Source organism: Oryzias latipes, chromosome 17 (genome assembly GCF_002234675.1).
Source record: "Oryzias latipes chromosome 17, ASM223467v1".
Taxonomy (NCBI): Eukaryota; Metazoa; Chordata; class Actinopteri; order Beloniformes; family Adrianichthyidae; genus Oryzias; species Oryzias latipes.
This window is the reverse complement of record NC_019875.2, coordinates 13,349,790-13,370,844: the sequence shown is the minus strand read 5'-3', so window position 1 is coordinate 13,370,844 and position 21,055 is coordinate 13,349,790. Positions and strand designations below refer to the sequence as shown.

At 42.4% G+C, this 21,055-nt stretch overlaps 2 protein-coding genes across 2 annotated transcripts; both read right to left on the bottom strand.

Moving 5' to 3' along the window:
- Nucleotides 1-406: 406 nt before the first annotated feature.
- On the bottom strand, nt 407-4,178 carry c17h7orf25 (chromosome 17 C7orf25 homolog). The gene is made up of 2 exons (XM_004078880.4): nt 4,055-4,178; nt 407-2,215 (listed from the first exon to the last, which is right to left on the bottom strand). The coding sequence occupies exon 2, from the start codon at nt 2,200-2,202 to the stop codon at nt 952-954; it is 1,251 nt and encodes a 416-aa protein (XP_004078928.1). The 5' UTR covers nt 2,203-2,215; nt 4,055-4,178; the 3' UTR covers nt 407-951.
- A 2,045-nt stretch (nt 4,179-6,223) lies between these two features.
- Nucleotides 6,224-18,427, bottom strand: dnajc1 (DnaJ heat shock protein family (Hsp40) member C1). Its single transcript, XM_004078879.4, has 12 exons — nt 18,145-18,427; nt 17,499-17,600; nt 17,380-17,426; nt 15,805-15,970; nt 15,622-15,719; nt 15,399-15,492; nt 13,958-14,042; nt 13,702-13,865; nt 11,545-11,664; nt 11,364-11,412; nt 9,943-10,304; nt 6,224-6,541 (listed from the first exon to the last, which is right to left on the bottom strand). The coding sequence occupies exons 1-12, from the start codon at nt 18,304-18,306 to the stop codon at nt 6,473-6,475; spliced, it is 1,518 nt and encodes a 505-aa protein (XP_004078927.1). The 5' UTR covers nt 18,307-18,427; the 3' UTR covers nt 6,224-6,472.
- Between the last annotated feature and the right edge of the window lie 2,628 nt (nt 18,428-21,055).

Below are 21,055 nucleotides of genomic sequence, written 5' to 3'. Positions count from 1 at the left end.
CACGTGTTAGTGAGGAAGACTATAATAACTGAATGTGTGTTCATTAATCTGCAGGTAGTTTGATAACTATCATAAAGTTCTGATATTTATAGAAATGATCATGAATCTGAAAGGTCTGTCAGAAGCTTCACTTATTCAGACTAACTCCAGTAAGGAAATTATTTATTCAGAAATGAATCAAATAAAAAATGTTCTTTATTTATGATCAAGCAGAAAACTTGAATTATAAAACATTTTTCTATAAATTTTAAAATGGTTAATATAAATATCAAAGTAATCAACCCAGATCGACATAACAGCTAAATTGATAATTGTCTGTTTGTATTACCGTACATTGTTTTTATTACGCAAATAACATTCAACCCAGCCCCCTTTTATGTTATTAGTTTTTTTTTTGTCTGTTTTAGTTTTTTGTTCATTCCTAATTCAGAAAGATTCTTTTTTGTCATCCGTTTCTGTCAGAGAAAACTCTGTATAATTTCATCACGTTGCATTCAGTATTTAATTGTTTTTCAGCTTGACCTTTTGCTGCCACTTTTAATTTATTTTATTTTAGAAAACACTGTATAGTGTATTATCACAAAGAGCTCCACTGATTTCCTCTCCTGTCTGTTATGTCACGATCTAATCATCGTGGTTAGAACTTAGCCATGTCTGCATTTCTGAATTCAGATTTTAGCTCAGGCTCAGCCTAGTCAGAGTTTCTCAGTTTTCTTAAGACATGCTCAAGGGAGTGTTTCATTCTTTGACTTTAGTCTTTAAAGATTTCCTTCATACTCTTATTGTTAAAGTGCCTGCACACCACAGGTGTCACTTCCTGTTTATTCACTTTGACTCATCAAAAAGAAAACAGCATTCAGTCAATTTAAACAGAAATCTTTTCCAAACTTAAACTCTCATAAATCCTTTCATGCTGATTGTGGGCGTGGCCCCACAGATGGGTGTTGTCCCTCAGATGGGCGTGGCCCTCCATTCTTTGCCTTCAGTCAGAGCTCTGGGCTGGTGAATGAACACGCTGTAGCGAACCCCCTGATTGGTTGCTGCTCTAACGAAGCGGCTGTTGGCTGTCATGGTGACAGCTCTCAGCTGGTCTCCGGTGCCGAAAATCATGAGGGAGCGCTGGTTGATTTTGGCGCTGGGTGTAAGGCGTAGCGTGCGCTCCGACGGCTGGTCTTCCACCACCTGGAGACGGGCGAGGAGCTTCTGAGCGCGTTCCTTCTCACCGGGCCCCCCAAGCGTATCCAGGATGACCTGGAAGTCCTGGACGGCAGCGCGGCAGGCAAACAGCTCCTTGCCCTCCATGAAGGCATCGAGCTGCGGCAGCACCTGCTGGTGGCGCTCCTGAGCTGCCTGCTCGGTCAGCACTGGCTCGCGGAAGGTGAAGTGGCAGCGGCCGTGGCTCAGTGACGATACATACGTGATGAGCGTGGTGATGTCCAGGTTAACCCGCTGACACTCCTCCACTTGCACCTGCGCCGGGAACGCCAGGCTGGCCACCACAGTGTGGCGGTCCACCCGTGTCAGCTCTGCCTGCTCCTCTTCCTCGCTGTCATCCTCTATGTCTTCTTCCTCATCCTCCTCCTCCTCTTCTTCTTCTTCTCCACGAGGATCCTCAAGCACAATGGTGTTGACGGCCACGATGTCTCCGCGGACGGACACGCCCATCTCTTTGAGCCGGTCAGCCATGGGGCTGGACACTCCGTTGTAGAAAGCAAACACAATGTGGGGGTGTCGGTATTGGACGGGCTGCTGACGGCTGGCCTGCAGGAAGTCCTCCGCCTGCAGGATGATGCTCTTGTCTCCGTACTGGCCCCGCCCCTGCCAGATGTTGTGCAGAGCCTCTGCCTTTCTGCCCACTGCCTTCACCCACGTGTGGCCCCCATTGGCCACCACATCTACCACCAGGGTGCGGCGGCAGCCGGAGGTGTCCTGGTATGTGAAGACATGCAGCAGTGCCACCACGTCCTCTAGACTTTGGGCGGAGTCTACGATGGCTGTCAGGTGGGTCAGGTTAGTGCTGTGGAGGTGGGACTCCTTGACCTTCAGCTCACCCTTCTCTACTTTCCGCAGGAAGCGAAGCTCAGCTCGCAGCTTGCCACATAGCTTCTGGTGGCCTTCCACCCCGGCGCAGAGCTGTTCTGCCCGCTGCAGCAGCACCTGGGCGGAGCTTATTCTCTGGTGGAGCGTGGCCTGGAGCGACATGTTTCAATCACACCTGAGAACACACACAAGGCTTTGATGACAGGGGATTCAGCCCAGGGCTTGCGTCAAATCAGCACCAAAAAGAGTCTGGAGCTTCGATTATGTGTTTAACACTTTTAGTAACATTTTCTTGAATAAAACTCGCCGCATTCGTGCATTTTTTTAATCAAACAACGTAAGGCACCGCCTCTTTTCTGTCATTTTCTTGGGGAACAAATGAAAGAATCACACCACAACTGATGTATCTTCTCAAACGTGTCTAGCAGAATCAAGCCAGTGCTGCTGGAGGAAAGAGGAAATAGGAATAAAAGAGGAAGAATAAGTCCAACTGATGAGCTTCTAGCGTCTTTGCAAATGAGCTCAAATCCTGGGCCTCTACATTGCCTGAATTCACCTAAAGCTGAGATGAAGGCATCAACATGAACATAAAAACATCCATCAACTGATGGTCTGAGGTTGAGGGGCTGCCGGCTGGACAGTGTTACTTTAAATTCTAAAAAGAATTTTTATTCAACTTTAAAAAAATTATTTGAAGGTAGACTCAAAGTGAAGCAATGAGCTGGACATCTGCACTCAAGTGTTTTTTTTAGCCCCGTCTCACAGTGAAAACTGATGGATATTGTAAAACAATCTTACGAGAGGTTGGTGAGGTTACAGGAAGCGGAGGTGGAGAAGGTGGAGGACCTTAAGTACTGTAGGGGCCACAAAGTCTGACTTTACCCTTTAGAAAAATAAGACACGGATTTGCATTCATGCTACTGTTACTATTATGATAAATATAAATGAACTGCTGCTTTTTGTTACCATAAAGAAAAAAGAAAGAGAAAATCTACTTTTTTTTCAGACTATGAAATAGTTTTTCCTCTGAAACAGGTTTGCATGACTTTCTTTCAAAATAAGACACCTAGTGCCACTCGTCTCAATGCAGCAAAGCATTGAGTAGGTTGTGTAATGTCAGAAACAATAATAATTATAATGCTAAAAAGTACATTTTACCACAATAGAAAATCTGCCTTATAGCCAAATGCACCTTTATGAACTCTAGTTGAGCTTACTTAAACTCAAATGGGTTTTCTATGGAACACGGACCTAAAAAAATCTGTCAAAGTCTTTGGTAAACTATGAAGGATTGTTGGACAAAAACAGCTAGCATAATCAGGAACATTATGAAGTAAAACATGATGTCCTTCAACTGTGTGAATGAGTTGAATAAGGTTTGAGTTAGTTTACTTTACAGTTGCTTTTTAACATTAAACCCTTTTAATTTTTCTTTAACCAGAGAGCCGCAATGGAGGGGTTAAAGAGCCACATGACCAGGTCCAGGAGCCTCAGGTTGGAGACCTCTGGACCTGGTCCAGCTGCAGCAGGGACTGTGAAAAAGAGCTAAAGAAGAAGCGCGTGCAAGCGGGGGGAGCGGGTGGGGGAAGATTTCAGGTACAAGAGTGTCCCCCAAAATAAAGGGAGAGGTGCAGAAGACTGTGTTGACAGCCAGAGTGTTGGAGACTGGAGGCAGCAGATCTGAAGTTGTTGAAGGAAAATGCAGGAAGACCACATTTTGGACACGTTGACAGAGGTGGGGGACAGGGTTGATAAGAGAATGCCGTGGTTGGAGCTACCAGGGTGGAGGCGTAGAGGAAGAGCAGAAAAGAGGTTTGTGGATCACAGGGAGGACAGGAGGGCACTTGAAATTGAAGTGACTTTAGTATGCACAGGCTACACCACTCTCTCTCTCTGAACCTTTCATTACTTTCAGAACACCCCTGAAAAATCTGAACTTAATAAGCGTAAGGACATATTTCTGTTATCAACTAACGTAAAAAATAAATAAAAACGAACACATAACGGTACTTACATTAAATAGTGACGCCAGAAAGGAGTTCGCTGATCGTATAGCCTCAATTAAAAGCTAACCGAATGCTAACTGTCAGAAGCTTCTTCTATTTGGCATGAAGTTAAACAGGAAGTAAAATACGCACTTCCGGGCGTCCTTTCAGAATAAAAGCACAACACTTGCGGTTGCAGTCAAAGGCAGTTTAAACCATTCAACCGTAAACATTAATCAAACTTTTTGGATAAATTGAAAAAGTAGTTTTGTGAAGCCGGCTGTAGTAAGTCTAATTCAGGGTTCTGCAACCTGAGGCTTTGGAGCCACATGTGTCTCTTTTACCTCTCTATTGTGGCTCACTGGTTAAAGAAAACATACAAATTAAAAGGTTTTAATTTTGAAAAGTAACTGTGAAGTAAAAAAATAAGTAAGCAGTAAATTAAGAGAAAACTGTATTCAACTCATCCACAAAAGTTGAAGGACAGTATGTATATTAATATGATCAAACCATCATATTTTGACATGTTTGTGTGCGCCTTGTACCTCACAAAATCAGGTCATTAAGCACATCCAGAATTAAGGCATACCAAGGAATATGAAATATTTTTTATTTTTTAACAAATCAAAGGATTTTAAAATACGGCAAGAGTCATCTTGTTCTACCATCTGTAACTCTGGTCAGTGCGACTTACCAATTTCTGGCTGAGATAAACAAAACATAGTCAAATAAACTGTGTTTTTTTATATTTAGCTGCTAACATTATGCTACCTATTTCATTTACTGCATTGACATGATCCTATGTGACACAGGATCCTATGTGCACAAATGGTAAGATGGTATAAGTCATATATTTATGTAGCGCTTTACTACCTTCTTAGAAGGCCTAAAGCGCTTTACAGTCAGTCTCATTCACCCGTTCACACACGCTGATGACAGCTCTGCTGCAGAACACTGGTGCCAATCTATAACCAACAGCAGCAATGTGGGGATCAGCGTCCTGTGCAAGGACACAGCGATACATGGACATGCATATTAGGAACCAAACTTGCAATCTTCCAGAGGTTGACCGCTCTACATCAGCACCATGGCCGCCCTACAAATGGAAAACAAGCTCTTGTCGCAACTCTTGTCTTTTATTTTGACAGGAAGCCTTTCAGTTAGTTTTGCCAAATGTTAGCTCATATTTTGAAAATAAATTGTATTTTTTTCTTTATGTTTTAATAATGCTAAAAAACATCAGTATTTATGCTAATAGTAATAACATAAATATAAATATGTGTCTTGGTACTGACAGAAAAAACTTTTATGTAAAAGAGTGTATGACGCGTTTGAGGCGGTATGTGATGGCATCATGTCTCTTTGCGGTGTAATTTTGGATTAACAATCTCTTTTTGAGATGAAGAAAAGAATGAACCTTTCTCTTTTAGAAAGCTTTTTATTGTTTTTTTCATCCTGCAAATTTATTTATTTATTTTTATTTATTTTTTTGCAAATTTCTGTAGACAATAACCTTAATTATGTTTTATGCTTTTAGGTTTAACTCATTTGTTTTAATGTGTGTCTAATGCCAAAATATTTAGATTGTCAACTATTAAGAAGAATGTATTTCCAAAAACACATTCATTACTCTATTGAAGGTTTCCCAAACTGTTAACTGTTTAACAGTTTGACTGTTTAACTGTTTTTTTTTACCAGTAGTTGGTATGGTAGAGCGAATGAAGCTTCAAGAAGCTTTGCGCTTCAATGACTCAATCTGACTTAAAAGACTCAAGTCCATAATGAGATCTCATCCAGCCATCACTAAATGAAACTAAGGCAGGCTCTGGATGGGACTAAAGCAGACCAAAAGGCGCTGACCTGGACCTGACTACATGGATTTGAACTTGACTGGAGCGAAACACAACCTTCTAAATGGGGCTAAAGCAGACCCCTTTGATCTAAACCTGACTAGACACATCTGTGTTAATGTGGTTCTATTTGAATCAAAGTAGATCTCTGTATTTCTAAACATATTTTCACACATAATAGTTCTGATATTTAAATTTATTTAGCTAAATCCACAACATGTTTGCGGCTCAAAGATTATGCATGGCTCAAAGTTGGACACATTTTTAATAATCTCTCAATCTCATGATTTTGGAGCAGACAATGGTAGAGACGATTGTTTGATGTAGAAACAAGTGAATAATCACAAATCCCATCTTTTTTATTATTTTATTTATTGTGATCAACAATACAATTGAAAACAAAATAAATATGGCTGATTGATCAGTGATCACTCTGATAGGCTGCATGCTGAAAAGCTAAGGCACACAGAGCTGTGATGTCATAATCCGGTCAGTTCGCCAGTCCCGAACACCTGAAGACAAAAACCTCCAATTGGAAGTTGGCAGGTCAGCTCTTTACCTGCCAAATCAAAGGTGTGGTCAGAGGCAGAGCTTCAATCAGCTGTTCATCTGCTTTTTCTTTTGGATAAGCTCAGCCAGCACCTTGTAACGAGACACACACTCCTCCTGTCAACAACACACACAAACATTAAGGTAAGTTTGTACACTGGGAGAAATGAGTTTTATTCAAAAACTTTTATGCACCAAAAGTTTTTTTCTTTAATACAGATAGTAAAAGCCTTGGTAGAGAGAATCGAGGACAAAGATTTATAATTCATCAAACACAATTTTTAGCCCCTTGCATTGTTAAGGCGTACATTAAGGGCCAAAGTGAAGCGCTGCCCCAACCTGATATACTGTTTATGTGCCTCTGATCCGCTGTATGCTTAAATCCAGGCATCTCTTTCTAAACTCCAACCTACTGTTAATGCTCCCCCCGCCCATTTATCTATAGGAGCTCCATGTTAATGAGAAATGAATATGGGAAGACTCATGAGCAGCTTTGGTTAACCAATCAGAAAAAACTGAATGGACTTGTCAGCAACAAAAACAGGTTTGAGTGTGAGGATGAGGGGCTGCTGACAGAGGTGGAGCAGAAGGGTGTTCAGCCAGGGATGGGCAACTCCAGGCCTCGAGGGTTGCATTGCAGCATGTTTTTCCAACATCCCCTGCTTTGGCATGTTCCAATTGGCTGAACACACCTGAACTAGGTACTCAGTCATGAGTAGGGCTTGGATATCTTGAAATGGGGTGGACACAACGGAGTTGCCCATCCCTGACTGACTCACAGCTAACAACCTCAGGAGGAACATCTGCAGGAGGCAAAGACAGTCAGATGGTGTCTCTCTGGTGATGGGGGCCCATCCACGGATGAAAAGAAGATAGTCATAGCCAAAAATACTGACACCCTTGCAAGTCTGTAAGAAAATGCCACACTTTCTTTTTTTATTTTTACAGAAAATCGTTGTGATTGCAAATGTTTTGCTATTCACATGTTTATTCTTTGTGTAACCCAGACAAGCCAAATTGACTGATTTCTGGTCCCCGCCCTTATTGCTGTGGCTCCTGTCCTATAGAACACCCTGGTAAGTCTTTCGGCTTCCTGCTTCCTGTCTTCAGCTGCTACTGTTTGCTGTGGTTGGGTTAACGTGTGTTTGAAGCTGCATGTTTGTCATCAAGACATTCCATTTCGCTAAAACCTTCGCTGATCCAACTAACAACCTGACTAGACTCAACTGATCTTCTGTCAGGTATTCTTTTTTTCTTCCGTTCACCCTTTGGATTCAGTGACTTCTTCAACTATTCACCCTCACGACATTGGTTGGCAAGCTACCCAATGAACTGCACTGTGGAGTTGTGGAACTTAAATCCACCACAGAAACCTGGAAACAAGACCTCACGTCATTCTGGAACTCTAGACAAGAGAAGACAATTCCTCTTGGACCTTGAACCTACCACTGCACTCATCAACACGTATCTGTTTATTTGTCTCTGTCATGTTTTTCATTTTTTTCAATACAATCAATTCCTTCTCTTAATACTCTTCTTCTTGCAGTGCAACATCTAAAGAACAGAACACAAAAATGGATAGACAAAATGATTGGCACCTTGTCGATACTATAAGCAATAACTGCTTTGGTGTATGTGTGATTCGTACCAAGACACACCTGGGGCAAATAACAGGTGTGGGTAGTATAGTCATCACACTTTTACCAGTTAAAATGGAGAAATGGAAAACTCTGACTTTAAAATGTGGGTGACACTCAGTACCAATAGGTGTTAGGGGTATTGAGAGCAAATAAAGTGTTGAAAAACTGCAGAGATCTCCATGTTTCTGTGCATAATACGACTAAGAGAATTACAGGCCTTGACGTGTTTAAAAGAGCAAAATAATGAAAAACTACAACAAAGGACCGTTTGAAAGGTGGACAAAGAACCCAAATAAACTTCCAAAAATATTCAAGCTGATCTGCAGACACAGAGTACAACAGTGTCAGCTCGCACCGTCGCAATCTGAATGAAACGAGGCGCTATGGTAGGAGATCCAAAAGGACACCACTGCTGACACAAAGCCATAAAAAAACAAGACGTGAGTTTGCCAAAATGTATGGGACAAAACCACAATTCTTCTGACAGAACGTCCGGTGGACAAATGAGACGAAAGGGAGCTTTCTGTGAAAGGACGTCATGGTGTTGTTTACAGAAAAAAAGAAATGAAGCCTTTGAAGAAAAGAACCCGGTTCCTGTGGTCAAATATGGTGGAGGTTGAAATATGCTTTAGTGTTGCTTTGCTGAAAGCCTTTATTGTGTGAACGGTATCATGAAATCTGGTGATTTCCAGAGAATAATGGGAAACATCAGAGTGGCCAGTGTCTCAAAGCTGCTTCTTTACCAGAGGTCTTTCAAAAACCTAAGCCACACTTTAAAAAGGACTCCGTATTGAGAAAAAGTACCGGAAAATTCTGAAACGATCAGCAACAAGTCCAGATCTGAACGCCTGTGGAGAGATAGCGGCGTAATAGTTGGGACGCCTACATTTTTGTGCATAGAAGCCGTCATAGTTGAGTTTACGGGTCTGTAGCAGCAGCACAGTGGAACTTTTATCATCTGCTGCATCAGCTGTGCACATCAACACAAAAGCTGTAAAGGAGGGGGCAGAATTCATTTTGCTTTCACCTTAGATGGATTTCTTTAAATGTTCAATGGAGCATACTTTTAAGTTTCATCAAAGCATTAAAAAAAGATTCCCTTAATTAGAAGCAATATAAAAAAAATGTGATAAAACTATAATGGCAACATGAACAACAAAAATAAACTAATAGTTCTACAGACTCATTTATGATTTATTTGGAATGACTGATTTTTTTTCTATACGTCTTTTCTGATCTGTGGGGTTCTTATCTTCCTCCAGACGGCAGCAAGGAGATGGAATGATGAAGAGGATGAGTGGCGTCCTTCATGATTAAAAAGGGTTTTCCCAAAGTTTTGATTGCCTGTACATTCCACTGGGGGGGGGGGGGTCCTGTAGTTTTTAGGTGCTTTTTGTTGCCTGATTTCTTGTTCTGGTGAGGATTGTTGAGAGTTGGACTACACAAATCTTAAATCATATAGTTTAGGAAACCACTCTCTCCAATCAGGAGTGAGCTTGTTGCAAGTCCACACCCGACCACTTGAAAGCGCTTTTGTGAGAATCTGTTGATCAAATGTTTTAAACATTCCTTGTGAGACCACATACTTTTATCGAGGCATCTGATTGGTCGGTTTCTAACTTGAATAACTAACAAATAGAATGGCTGATAGCTGGTTGTTTCTCAATAGAAGTCTATGGGGCCTTGGCTTCTTGGAGCCAGCGAGTACTTCCTGTTGGGAATCTAAGGTGGAAGGAGTCACTCAGTCAACTTTTCATATACAGTCAAATGTTCAAAACCAGAAAGCCCTCTTGATAAGTGCAACCTCCTGCTGAGGAGTCAATCATGGTGGAAGAGCTCATGTTTGTAATTGGTCCCTCTTTAGCCCGCTGTACTTACCTTGGTCTTTCCTGGGACCACCTTGGCAATCCGGTCCCAGCGTTCTGCAGTTCCTCGTGGGAACTGCTGCAGAGCCAGTTCCAAAAGTTTCTGCTGGTTCTGAGTCCAGGTGGAAGCATGACTCTTCTCTACGTTGTCTTGAGGCTCCGCCTCCTCCCTTTCTACTGCATTTGGGTCAAAATCTCTCTGCCGGCGACTCCGGACCTTCGCTTCTGCACCTTCTTTGTTCCGCCGTCGAACGGGCAGAGCTGCATCCTTTTGAGTCTCCTCCTGCTCCTGCTCTACCCCGACTCCTGGCACCGAGTCATGGGCAGGAAGTGGTTTCCCATGATGTCCCTTTAGGTCTGAAAACTTTACCAGACCTGGAAAAGGGACAGAAAGGAGGGAAACTTTTAAAAAGGTACTGATTGCTGTTCTTGCACTTTCATCTTAATCTCACGTCTCTTGCTTGTGTCCTTGAAAGTAAGGAAGAGACTTAAAACCATGAAGATCAGCATTCTGGAAGCTATAATCAAGTGTTAAGGAGTAAAATATGAGGCCTTATAGTCAAAAGCACCACATGATTAGTGATCGCCCGGTTATATTTGATTTTGTTTCCTGTGGGACAGTGAGTGCATGGGGGAGAGTCTTCATGAGCAGAGAAGAAAGGCATCTTCATTTGAAAAGTTAAATTTTTTTTCTGAACAAATACAGAAATTACTTGATTTTTTAACGGACGTATTGAAGTAAAATCTAAAGAAAATTGAAACTTTACAGACAGCAGAAGGGACTCCATCTGAATCAGGAGACATTCAAGAGTCCTCACAGCGGTTTTGGAGGCATTTTTTAAGAAATCTTGGGAGGAAGGCACAATTTATCCCAAATCCACCAGCACAGACCTGCTTCAGTGAGCCAAACTACTCTGCGTTCAGACAATCCACTGCTGTGCTGGAACGTTAACAACCATTGCTAGCGTCCCTGCTAATCAAAGCAGGAACCAACCAAGTCAGTGCACCTTCAACCAGAGTTCAGGGTCACAGACTCTCTAACTCCAATATACATGTTTAAAAATAAGAAACAGGGAGCTGAAATCCTGGTCCTCCCTAAAAAGGAACAGCCTTTGAGTCCCTCGAGCTGAAAAGAATAAAATAATCTGCATTTTTACATATTAGACTTGTCCACTTTAAAGCCATGTTTTGGTCCTGCTGAGCTTTAGGAATTTGAAGATGCATCCAAAATTTCTAAGGCAATCAGAACGTTTTGTGTCCTTTTTTTTATCTGAGTTTTAAAATTTATCTAAAAAGTTTCAGTAGTGATACCTGAATAAAATCTTGCATAAATGTTTCAAAATAAAAGCAGGACAGTTGCATCATTTAAATAATTGTAGGCTTTTTTCTGCTGAGGAACTTCTTTAAGAACATATAATGTTGACTACAGCGTACCTGGGGTGTGGTTCACGTTGTCCTTCACCTGCTTGACTTTGGCCGTCACCTGTTGAAAGCACAAGTTTGAAATATTTCAGGGGTCTTAAAAACACAGAACCAGTTCAAGAAGCAGCCACAGTCCTTGTGTGTCGGAACTGTGGGCCTCTTTATCAACCCACACAATTGAACACAGACTCACATCGGTTACGGATCGGCCCAGCTCATGAGCAATCTTCTCCCATCGCCCCGGGGAACCACCTGGGAATTTCCCCATCAACCTGCTGAGCAGACTCATCTCCTCCTCTGTCCATGCCGAGGCCTGCAGACAGAAAAGGCATGTCAGAATCGGCATACATGTCGTCTGAAGCATCAAAAACTTCAGAATGAAGCTGAATCCCTCAATGGTAAAAGAAACTGTGTAACTTTACTCAGCCCCCAGTAATCTAATTACTTAGACTAGAACAGGAACAGCTTTTTTAAACCTGATTGAGCGGTTTTCTCTCGTCCAGCAGCCTGTTTCATCTTTAGTGGTGCGCATCTTTAAACGAAGATGATTGACTGAGAAGGAAAGATGTCACAGTAAAAGCTATCAGGACTCGATACGTTTGAAACTAAAAGAACTTTGGACTGGCTTTCATCCTGTTAACCTGGGACAACTTTTAAAATGATCCTGTCAGGGAGACAGACAGCTCTCACAGACTCTCCTCTGGTGTTCTACAGGGTTCTGTTTTTGGTCCCCCTACTTTGCTCCCTGCAAGTGCCACATGTCTCAGCTCCATCAGTGAAGGTCAGACATTTCTATTCTCCGAGTTCACACTCTTGTACTCTCTGTGATGATCTTCTAAAGCTACGTCCACACCAGCCTCGGAAACACGCGCTTAAGTGACCACTTCCAATGAAAAATCTATGTAAACTCGAGTCCATGTTCATTTCAGGCTTCCCCGTTCAAAACTCACATTCAGTTTTTACAACCGTTTTCAGGCTCTGTGTACAAAACACGCGGCCATTGAACGTGCAGTGTAATGTTAAACCAGGTCAAACTAAATCCAAATCAGGGACTCGGATCTGGTAGTGACGTATGGATCCCGTTCCTTTTCATTCACGAAAGTACCAACCGTTTAAAAACTGATCATGAAGGAGGATTTAATAATTGCAGTAAGTGTCTGGCTGGAATTCTATGACACCATTTCTTACAGAATCAGAATAGAGCTGTGAAAGAAAAAGCCTGGAGCAAGATTCACGCGATTTGTACCACTTTCTGACATTTCACACCAACTTCCAACTGCAAGTGGTGGACATGCGCTAGTAAACCCGCACTTAGCGTGTCCTTGAACAACTGTCACGTTTGATTTGTCCGTAGCTTAATAGACGCAGCAGTAAGTCTGCACAATGGGGGCCGGTTCAGCTCGTGCTGGTTTGCGGCGCCTTTCATCCGTGAAACCAGGGTTCGAATCCGGGCTGCTCCCTATTCCCTTCTCTGCTGCTGTGCCGGTCCCAGGCCCGGTTGGATTAAGAGGGTTGCGTCAGGAAGGGCATCCGGCATAAAAACTTTGCCAAGTTAAACAATGCAACTCGCCCTCGAAGGAGGGTTGTTTCGCTGTGGCGACCCCTTATGGGAGAAGCCGAAAGTGAAAGAAGAAGTAAGCCTGCACAATAAATCCCAAATTTATCTTTATCGCAATATCCAGCTTTGAAATACTCATATTGCAAAAGTCGGAGAAAATTGCAATAAATGGTTACCTTAAATGTGCTAAAACAATCTTATGGCAGCTTGAAGTATTTAACAAATCAAATAAATCCATTTATGCATTTGATTTGACCAATCGGATGGAACCCTTTTATGTTAGATGACTGCCTCCTGTCATTTGGAGTATAATATAAGTTATGTTGAGTCTTATTTAAATTAAACTGTTGCAGTGAAATGGAATTATATATTTAGATGTTTTGCTATTCTTCATGTATCGCAAGTTATATGGTCATCGAAAAATGAACACTAATCGCAAATTGCGAGTTTTCCTCATAGCGTGCAGCCATATGCAGCGTCAAGCTTCTGCAGAGGATCCACATCTTCTTTTTGAATCACCACTGTTCAAATCTCTGCACAGCCTTCCTGTTCCCCCCAAAAGCACCCTCATCAGCACAGAGTGTCAAGAGCTTGGAAACAAATTCAACAATGAAGAAATGCTGACCTGCAGTGATGTGATTTCTCTCTGCAGCCTTGAATCATGACAATATCTGTGTACCAAAATGGCGCCAACTTTTCCAGTGTGGCCACAAATGCCTCACTGTGAGAGCTGTACATGAAGAGCACTTCAGCTGCACTGAGTGCTCTTCATGATGCTGCAGGATATCACACCTTCTTTTTGGAGGCCTTGCCATCTTGCAGCCAGTCATCCATCTGGTCTTCAATTTCCTCGATGGATGTGGCCTGGTCGTACATCTGGTAGTTCTGGCTGTCTGCTGGAATCTCATAAACGGGAAACTCTACTTTGGGCTTCCTGACCTTTGTCCTCTTTTCTCCTGCGATGGAGGAGCAGAGGAGGGAATCAAACAGCCTGATCACTTAAATTAAGCAAAAGAGAAGACACAATTTGATTAGAAAAGCAGCTCACGGGGGGCAACTTCCTGCTCTGAGGCAGCTTCCTCCTCTTGCTGCCGCTTCATCTGCTGGTACTCCTCATAGTACTGCTTTACCTCCTGAAACACAGAGAGCAGAACCAGAGCTCAGACCTGCGAACCGAAGCACGTGGTTCCAACAGCTGCTCATTTGGGGGCGCTATAGTCTAAAACAAACTCTGATCAGGACGGAAAAAAGCAGGAAGAACAAAAGCAGCAAAACTCGCTTGTACTCTAACTGTTATATGAGCGGCTGGAACTTTTCACTATACCATAAACACCCAGCAGGCATTTTCAAAATGATTTCCTGGTTCTTCAAGTTGATGCCATGTGCTGCTTTTTTTTCTCCTTTCTAAAACATGGAGCTCAAATAATTTCCTCCCTTTGGTTTTCTTCCCAGTCTATGTGCATTCACACTGAAGTGAACCGCAACAGAGTTCAACTGCAAGTGAAGAGAGTCCAGAGTCTTGCTAGACCAAGAGGACTATTGAACCTCATTTCCACTGAGCGGTACAGTACGGTACCCATTAAGGTGGACCGAACATACCATTTTGGTTGTAGGTCCATAGAAAATAGAACCAACCAGTTAGGGTGAAGCAGCTGTTGAAACCCGTTGTTTGAATGAAAGTCATTACTACAACAAAAAGCTCCAAGAAAGCGGCTGTATTTCCTCTTGCCCCCTCAAACATTAAATGATTCATTTACGAAGTACCAAAAGTCAAGCAGAAAAAAGTGAGCTGCTAGATGACCTCCATTGTTGTTGTTGTTAGCTTCATCCCTGTCATGCACCATGACAGTCCAGTTTTGAGCAGAAATGCTCACCTGAATTGCCTGGACTATTTATTCTACACCAGACTGGACCGGACCGTACCGCTCAGTGGCAATAAGACTATAGACGAATCATCGCTAGATTAGATCTGGATTAAACCTGGTGTGAAAGGATCTACATTTTTCAATGTGTTTGATGGTTTTTAGGTCCAAACGCTAAAGTTTAGCACGTGATTTAAACTGTGGGTCCTTTCTCTGAAGGTCCTGGAATCAGTCTGAGTTCAAGTACGCCACCTCCTGGAAATCCTGGGCATTTGTTATTGGAACGTTCAGTGCACCTTTAATTTCGCTCTTAAGATCTGAGTGAAACAATTACTGCAGCACAACAGAAAAACTCCAATAGAAACCACCGGGACTCATTTCCTGCCTCTGTAGTCTTTGTTTTATCTGACCAATGGGAAAAGGTGTAGGGTCAAATCAGGACTAACTTAAAATAAATGAGAACCAGACTGTAAGAAAGAAAAAAGATAAAACAGTTTATTTACTTTAAGATTACCCTCATTTGACCCCCACACCTCATGATGCTTTTAAGTGCGCATAATTCTTTTTTTTTTAAGTAGTCCAACATTAGCTAAGCCCACTTTAGAGACCGTCCAGTATTTGCCACACCTGGAGAGTTTGGGGCAGGTTTTTGATTGACAGGTAAAGCCAGATGCTGAGCTTCAGTGGAAGGATGTCCTGCCAATGAGGTCTTTCTTGATTTCTAAAACAAGAAACAAAAAAAACAGAATGAGAGACAAACCAGCAAACAGAATGATTGAATGGGGAAGATGCCACTCAGGTATCAGAAAGACTTTATTGATCACACACTTTGGAAATTTGTGATAAGTACCTTTCAGTCTGATCCTGACCAATACATCTGAGGTCATCTACAGGTCTTGAGTTCATCTTCTTCTTCTTGTCTTTTTTCTTCTTGCTCAGGAGCTCATCCTGGAAACATGAAGCTCAGGTTACACGATCTGCCCATATCTGAGTATCTGCCAAAGGCCTGCTTAACTCTGATTGGCTGTCTTACCAGTTGTTTCTCCAGGTAAATGGACCAGATGACAGCATAGTGCCCCACAGTGAGAATGAGGAAAAGGAGGAAGCCCAGCTCTGCGTTGCTCATCTTTCTGACCCGTCTGTAGTAAAAGACTGGCTGCCGCCAGTCGGGAAGCCCGTTCACCAGGATGTCGTCGTACCTGGGAAAGATACCAGTTAAGCGTTCCCAGTAGTCTTTCAAATATTTTTATGCTGTTTTTACCCAAATAAAACAAAGGTGTAGTTTTCTGGGACATAGTTTCTGGAGAGCAGCAGGAGTTCATTCGAAATTTACTTCTGAGTTGTGGGCGGGACAGTTTGTGCAGGACAACCCCACCCCCCCTTCCCATCACTCATCTGTTAACACCAGGGGTTCTCAAAGTTTTTGTAGCTGAGGGCCAAATTAAGAACTCGACAGTAGACTGGGGGCAAATTTTGGTGGAAAAAAAAGGATAAACGGAAAAAAGTGTTTTTAATAACTTTAATGACCAAGTGTCATTTGTACAGTTAACCAGACCCTCCAGATGTTTTCCCATTTGCAGTCAGAGGTTGCTGCTCAGATCTTCTGCTCGTCTATTAATTGTATCATTGGATAGACTTATTTCTTCAAACTTTTTCTTTTGCTCTAGACAAACAATGTCAGCTCCTTTCAGCATGCATTCTGTTTACAAACTCCCCGCCACTGAAGGGCTTGCTACGCCGGGCCATTTCCAAAGCCACAACATAGCTAGCTTCTGTCCCAGCTTCACTGGATTTAGCCATTTTTGTCAACATTATCTGCTGTGCAGCATAGCTTCATTGTAGCTCTTGGAGCTTATTGTTACGCTCCTCCTGTAAATTTGTCATAGTTTTTATGATTTGTAACATAGTGACGATTTATTTTGAATTCTTTGAGCATTGCATTTACCTGCTTGTAAATCAGGCACATGACTTTATCCAGCCCATGAGGTACGACAAAGTAAATATTTATCCACTTAGCTTGAAAGCATCTTTTCTCCTCGCCAACACAACGTTTTTTTCTTAAAGGAACCTGCTCTGGCTCTCTTTTATTGAGGGCCACAAAAAATTCTTCCCGCGGGCCGCCATTGGCCCCCGGGCCGCACTTTAAGAACCCCTTTAAGAACGCCCTTTAAGAACCCCTTTAAGAACCTTTAAGAACACACTCTCCCGCTGGCTTACGGCCTCTTGTACCCCTCACCCAAACATTACCAGTGCAACAAATATAGCGAGTAATACTGGAGCTATCCACTCGTACAGTTTTAAGCCAGACGCCAGCTCAGACGAGAAAAACAAAACAATGGATCTATTTGTCAGCGGGTGGATGCATCAGAATGGAGCGGAGCTTTTTCCAACAGCATTTTTTTGTCTGCTCCTAATTCACAACCATTTAAATAAATAAATACTCAGGAATGCAATTTGAGCTATATTTTCTTAATATATGTCCTTCATCACGAGAAAACATTTCCCAAGACCATGTTAGAAACACCAAAAAACTCCACTTTCATTGAAGGGAGCTCCCTGTAGAGGTGCAGGAAGCCTGTGGCTGCCTGATCATACAGGTAATACGCACCTGCGCCGCCTCTCCTCGTCCTTCAAGACTTCATAAATGGCCACAAGCTGCAAACCAAGAAAGAACCAACAGTCAGCTCCAGTCTGTGGAATCCTCTAGTTTGGGTTTGCAGCTCTTACCTGTCGGAACTGAGTCTCTGCATTCTCATCTTTGTTCTTGTCCGGATGCAGAGAGAGGGACAGCCGGCGGTAAGCCTTCTTGATCTCTGCCGGCGCTGCATCCTGACAAACGCGGGTGAGACATCGACAGGTGAGCAGGTCAAAGCAGGTCAAAGCAGGTCATGATCATTAGAGAGACACTAAACGATCAGGAGAGGGTTGAAGACAAAGTTTTGATCATTAACTAATCGATAATAATCTGATTATGATCTCATAGTGACCTGATAATCATTATAACCCAACTTAATTTGATTATAATCTGATTGATTTTACAATAGGACAGGATTTTGACAATAATCTGACGTTGATGTGCAGGTGAGGCTTCTTTCTGTGTCCACCTAGGGAAGCAGATGTTTGGCTTTTCTATTCCATCATTGCTGTTACCAAATTGATGAGAAGTTAGTAAACAGAACCTTCAAACCACAGACAAACTGGGATCTCGTTAATCCGAAATACTGACCACAGACCTCTGTGATCTGGTTTTTATTCATTCCAAAATTCATCTTCCTTCATTCGTTAGCCTGATGCTAACCTGCCAATCCGCCTATGGGTCGCTGTGTGTACGTGGCCGCCACGTGATTACCATGGAAACCGTGCAGGTACCAACCTGGTCCAGGTTCATGAACTGGTAGAACGTCTGCGGGATCTCCTCGACCAGGTCGAACAGCTCCAGGTCCGCGTCCCAGGCTGTTAGAGGAGGAGGCGTGGAGAGCAGCAGGCTCAAGGCCAGCAGAACCGGGCCGAAGTGGGCCGGATACAGCGCCATCATCCTGGACAGAAAGGACACTAGCCTAGAAGACACGGCTAATGAGTTTCCGGGATCAAAACATGGGCCAGTTGCAAGTGGGCCCTGAAATGGGAACTTTCTTCGTTTTAGACTGTTTTTGGTACAAATCTACTGGGAGCATCACCGCCACCTGCTGGTGGGAGGGCGTAACAGTTTTTTTTTAGGGTAAATGCCAACTACCCCTGGCTGCAGCCTGCAGAACTGCAGCCAGGGCTTACTCGTGAATGCTGCAAAAAACAAAAAGTTTTTGTTTGACATTTTTATCAGTTTTTGTTAAGAACTCTGTTAGGTTTTCTCAAAAATATTAAAATAAAATAGAATACAATTTTACTGGTCCCAACCAGGGAAATTCAGCTATCCAACAGTGGACAAGTAATAAATTACTCAATGAAAGTTTAAATGAAACACAAAAAGCCCTATAAAACTATATTTATATAACCCATATTATTCCCCGTATAGATGGTATAGAATGTCAGAGGAGTTTTACAATTGGTTGGATGTAGAAACTATGACATTTCCCAACCTCATAGTTCTAAACTTTAGTCAGATGAGTCTGTTCTCAGTGCTATGTTATCCAACTGCATTCAATTAAAAACAAGAAATAAAACACTGGTAATCTTCTTCCACCTCAGCCGCTTTTTGCCCACACATGAAGGCTGATGTAAAAGTTAATTAAGTTTCTGTCAAAGAAATGTTTTTTTTGGAAGATATAATAAAGAGAATAATTAATTTCCTGATAAAGATGTCTATAAAAGGTATTCAAGTTTAAGGAAAGGTTTTTATCACAGCGAGTGAGTACATGTGTGTGTGTGTGGGGGTGGGGGTTAGTTGGCATTGTGCCGGTTTTTTAATTACATGTTTGTTTTGTCCTTTGTTTTTAAATTTCATCATGTAAAGCACTTTGAGTACATGAGGTTGGAAAAGTGCTATACAAATGAACTTTGATTTGATTAGATAATTGAGTGTTGTAGCTGGATCTCTGTCTCGGGCCTCGGGTCGCCTGCTCCGCCTGGATCCTGACTACCCCTGTCTCTTCTCTGATGCTCTCATGCCTGTTATTGACCCCTGCCTGCCTGACCCTGATTTAGCTTTGTGAACTTTTAGCTGAGCTAATATACCTGCTGTAATTGGAACCAGCCGTCTGCCTGTTCTTGTGACACATATAAGGCCTGACAGTCATCGTGTAGCTAACGGTTTCAGCCTCTGCCACTGTGGAAAACTAAGAGATTTACAGTGATTGCCAAAAGCTGATGGACTTCTGGCTCTAAAATTCAAATAACTGATCTCTCAAAAACAGAGTAGATGCTCCCATGCACTACAGAAAATGCCTCTAAAAGGACCTCTGGTCATAAATGTTGGGGATCTTTCTCAAAGTGTGTGTTGTCTTTGCGACAGGAAAATGATCCCAAATAGCAACAAATCTAGAATCAATTTGCAGACCCTTCTATCTTCAACATCATTTCCAGTCAGTGGCATTATGGGGTAGTGATGGGACATTTTACAGTTTTTACAGAGATTGTTATGGTTTGTTTTCTAAAATAATCTGGCTCTACCCATTCCTAAAGGACCCGTCATTCGGTACTCTGGTTCTCAGACTTTACACATGAGATCCTGGAATCTTTACATTAAGGTTTCAGGTCTGGACATTGCAAGGGGACGACACTTTACTTTTTTTTTAAATTATGTTCTGATAGCAACTGATGCTGGTGAACTAGGCGTTCATTTATTATTGCATCTATTGGCAGCTTTTGACACAGTTCATCACGAGATCCTGATTGGCCGGTTAGAACAGTGGGCAGGGCTTCTGGGGAAGCCCTACAGTGGATGTGGTCTTCCCTTACAGACAGGTCTGTAAGTTTTAGAATAGATCTTCACTCATCCAAGTGTTAGTCCCTGAAGTGGGGTCGATTCTGGGCCCAGTGCTATTTTTTATTTATTCTCTGCTACTGGGAATGCTGTTCCTGAAGCACAAGGTGAACTTTTACCTTCATGCCGACGACGCCCAAATTTATGCTCCTATATGTAAGGGACCCGACCCCATGATTAAAACAATAATTGACTGCCTTGCTGATGACAAGTTTTGGATGTCTGCTTCCTTTTTTCTGGCTAAAATGAAAGCAAAACTGAGGTAATTGTGTTAACCCCTAGTGGTTGAAAAGATCATGGTCTTGATTTCCTCTCTCTTGCCCCTTTTGAACAGTGTGTGGTCATGAACCTGTGTGTGAAACTTGATGCAGCTTTGAAACTCGACCTCCAAATAAATGCTGTGACTAGGTCATACTTTTTCTTTAGTTGTGACATTTGGCTAGGATTAATTCTTTTATATAAAAAAAAAACCTTGAAATTGTCACCCATGCCTTCGTATTGTCCAGACTAAATTATGGCAGCTCTTTATATGCTGGGTTACCCTAGCCTTCAATAGCCAGGCTGCAGCTGGTCCAAAATGCAGCAGCCAGATTTATTTGTGGGGCAAAGAAGTTTGACCACATAACACAAATCTGGGATCTCTTAAAACTGGCTACCAGTGCAATACTTGGCTTTTACTAAAATTCTGGTCCTTACTTTTAAGTCCCTTACAGTTATGGTACCTTCTTACCTCTGCAGTCCGCTTTTAAGATATTCCCTGCTAAAGTTCTTAAACTCCGCCTACCAGTTTGTGTTTATGGTTCCCAGAACCAAACCTACGTTTCGGAGGGGACTGTACGTTTGCTGTGTTGACTCCTAAACTATG

Excerpts from the sequence above, each read along its gene's own strand:
- dnajc1 (XM_004078879.4), bottom strand. The coding sequence starts at position 18,306 with ATGATGGCGCTGTATCCGGCCCACTTCGGCCCGGTTCTGCTGGCCTTG. Across the intron at positions 15,971-17,379 it reads GACGAGGAGAGGCGGCGCAG|GTACGACGACATCCTGGTGA; the intron begins GTGCGTATTACC and ends TATCTTTCCCAG. Across the intron at positions 11,665-13,701 it reads GCAAGGCCTCCAAAAAGAAG|GCCTCGGCATGGACAGAGGA; the intron begins GTGTGATATCCT and ends TTCTGTCTGCAG.
- c17h7orf25 (XM_004078880.4), bottom strand. The coding sequence starts at position 2,202 with ATGTCGCTCCAGGCCACGCTCCACCAGAGAATAAGCTCCGCCCAGGTG.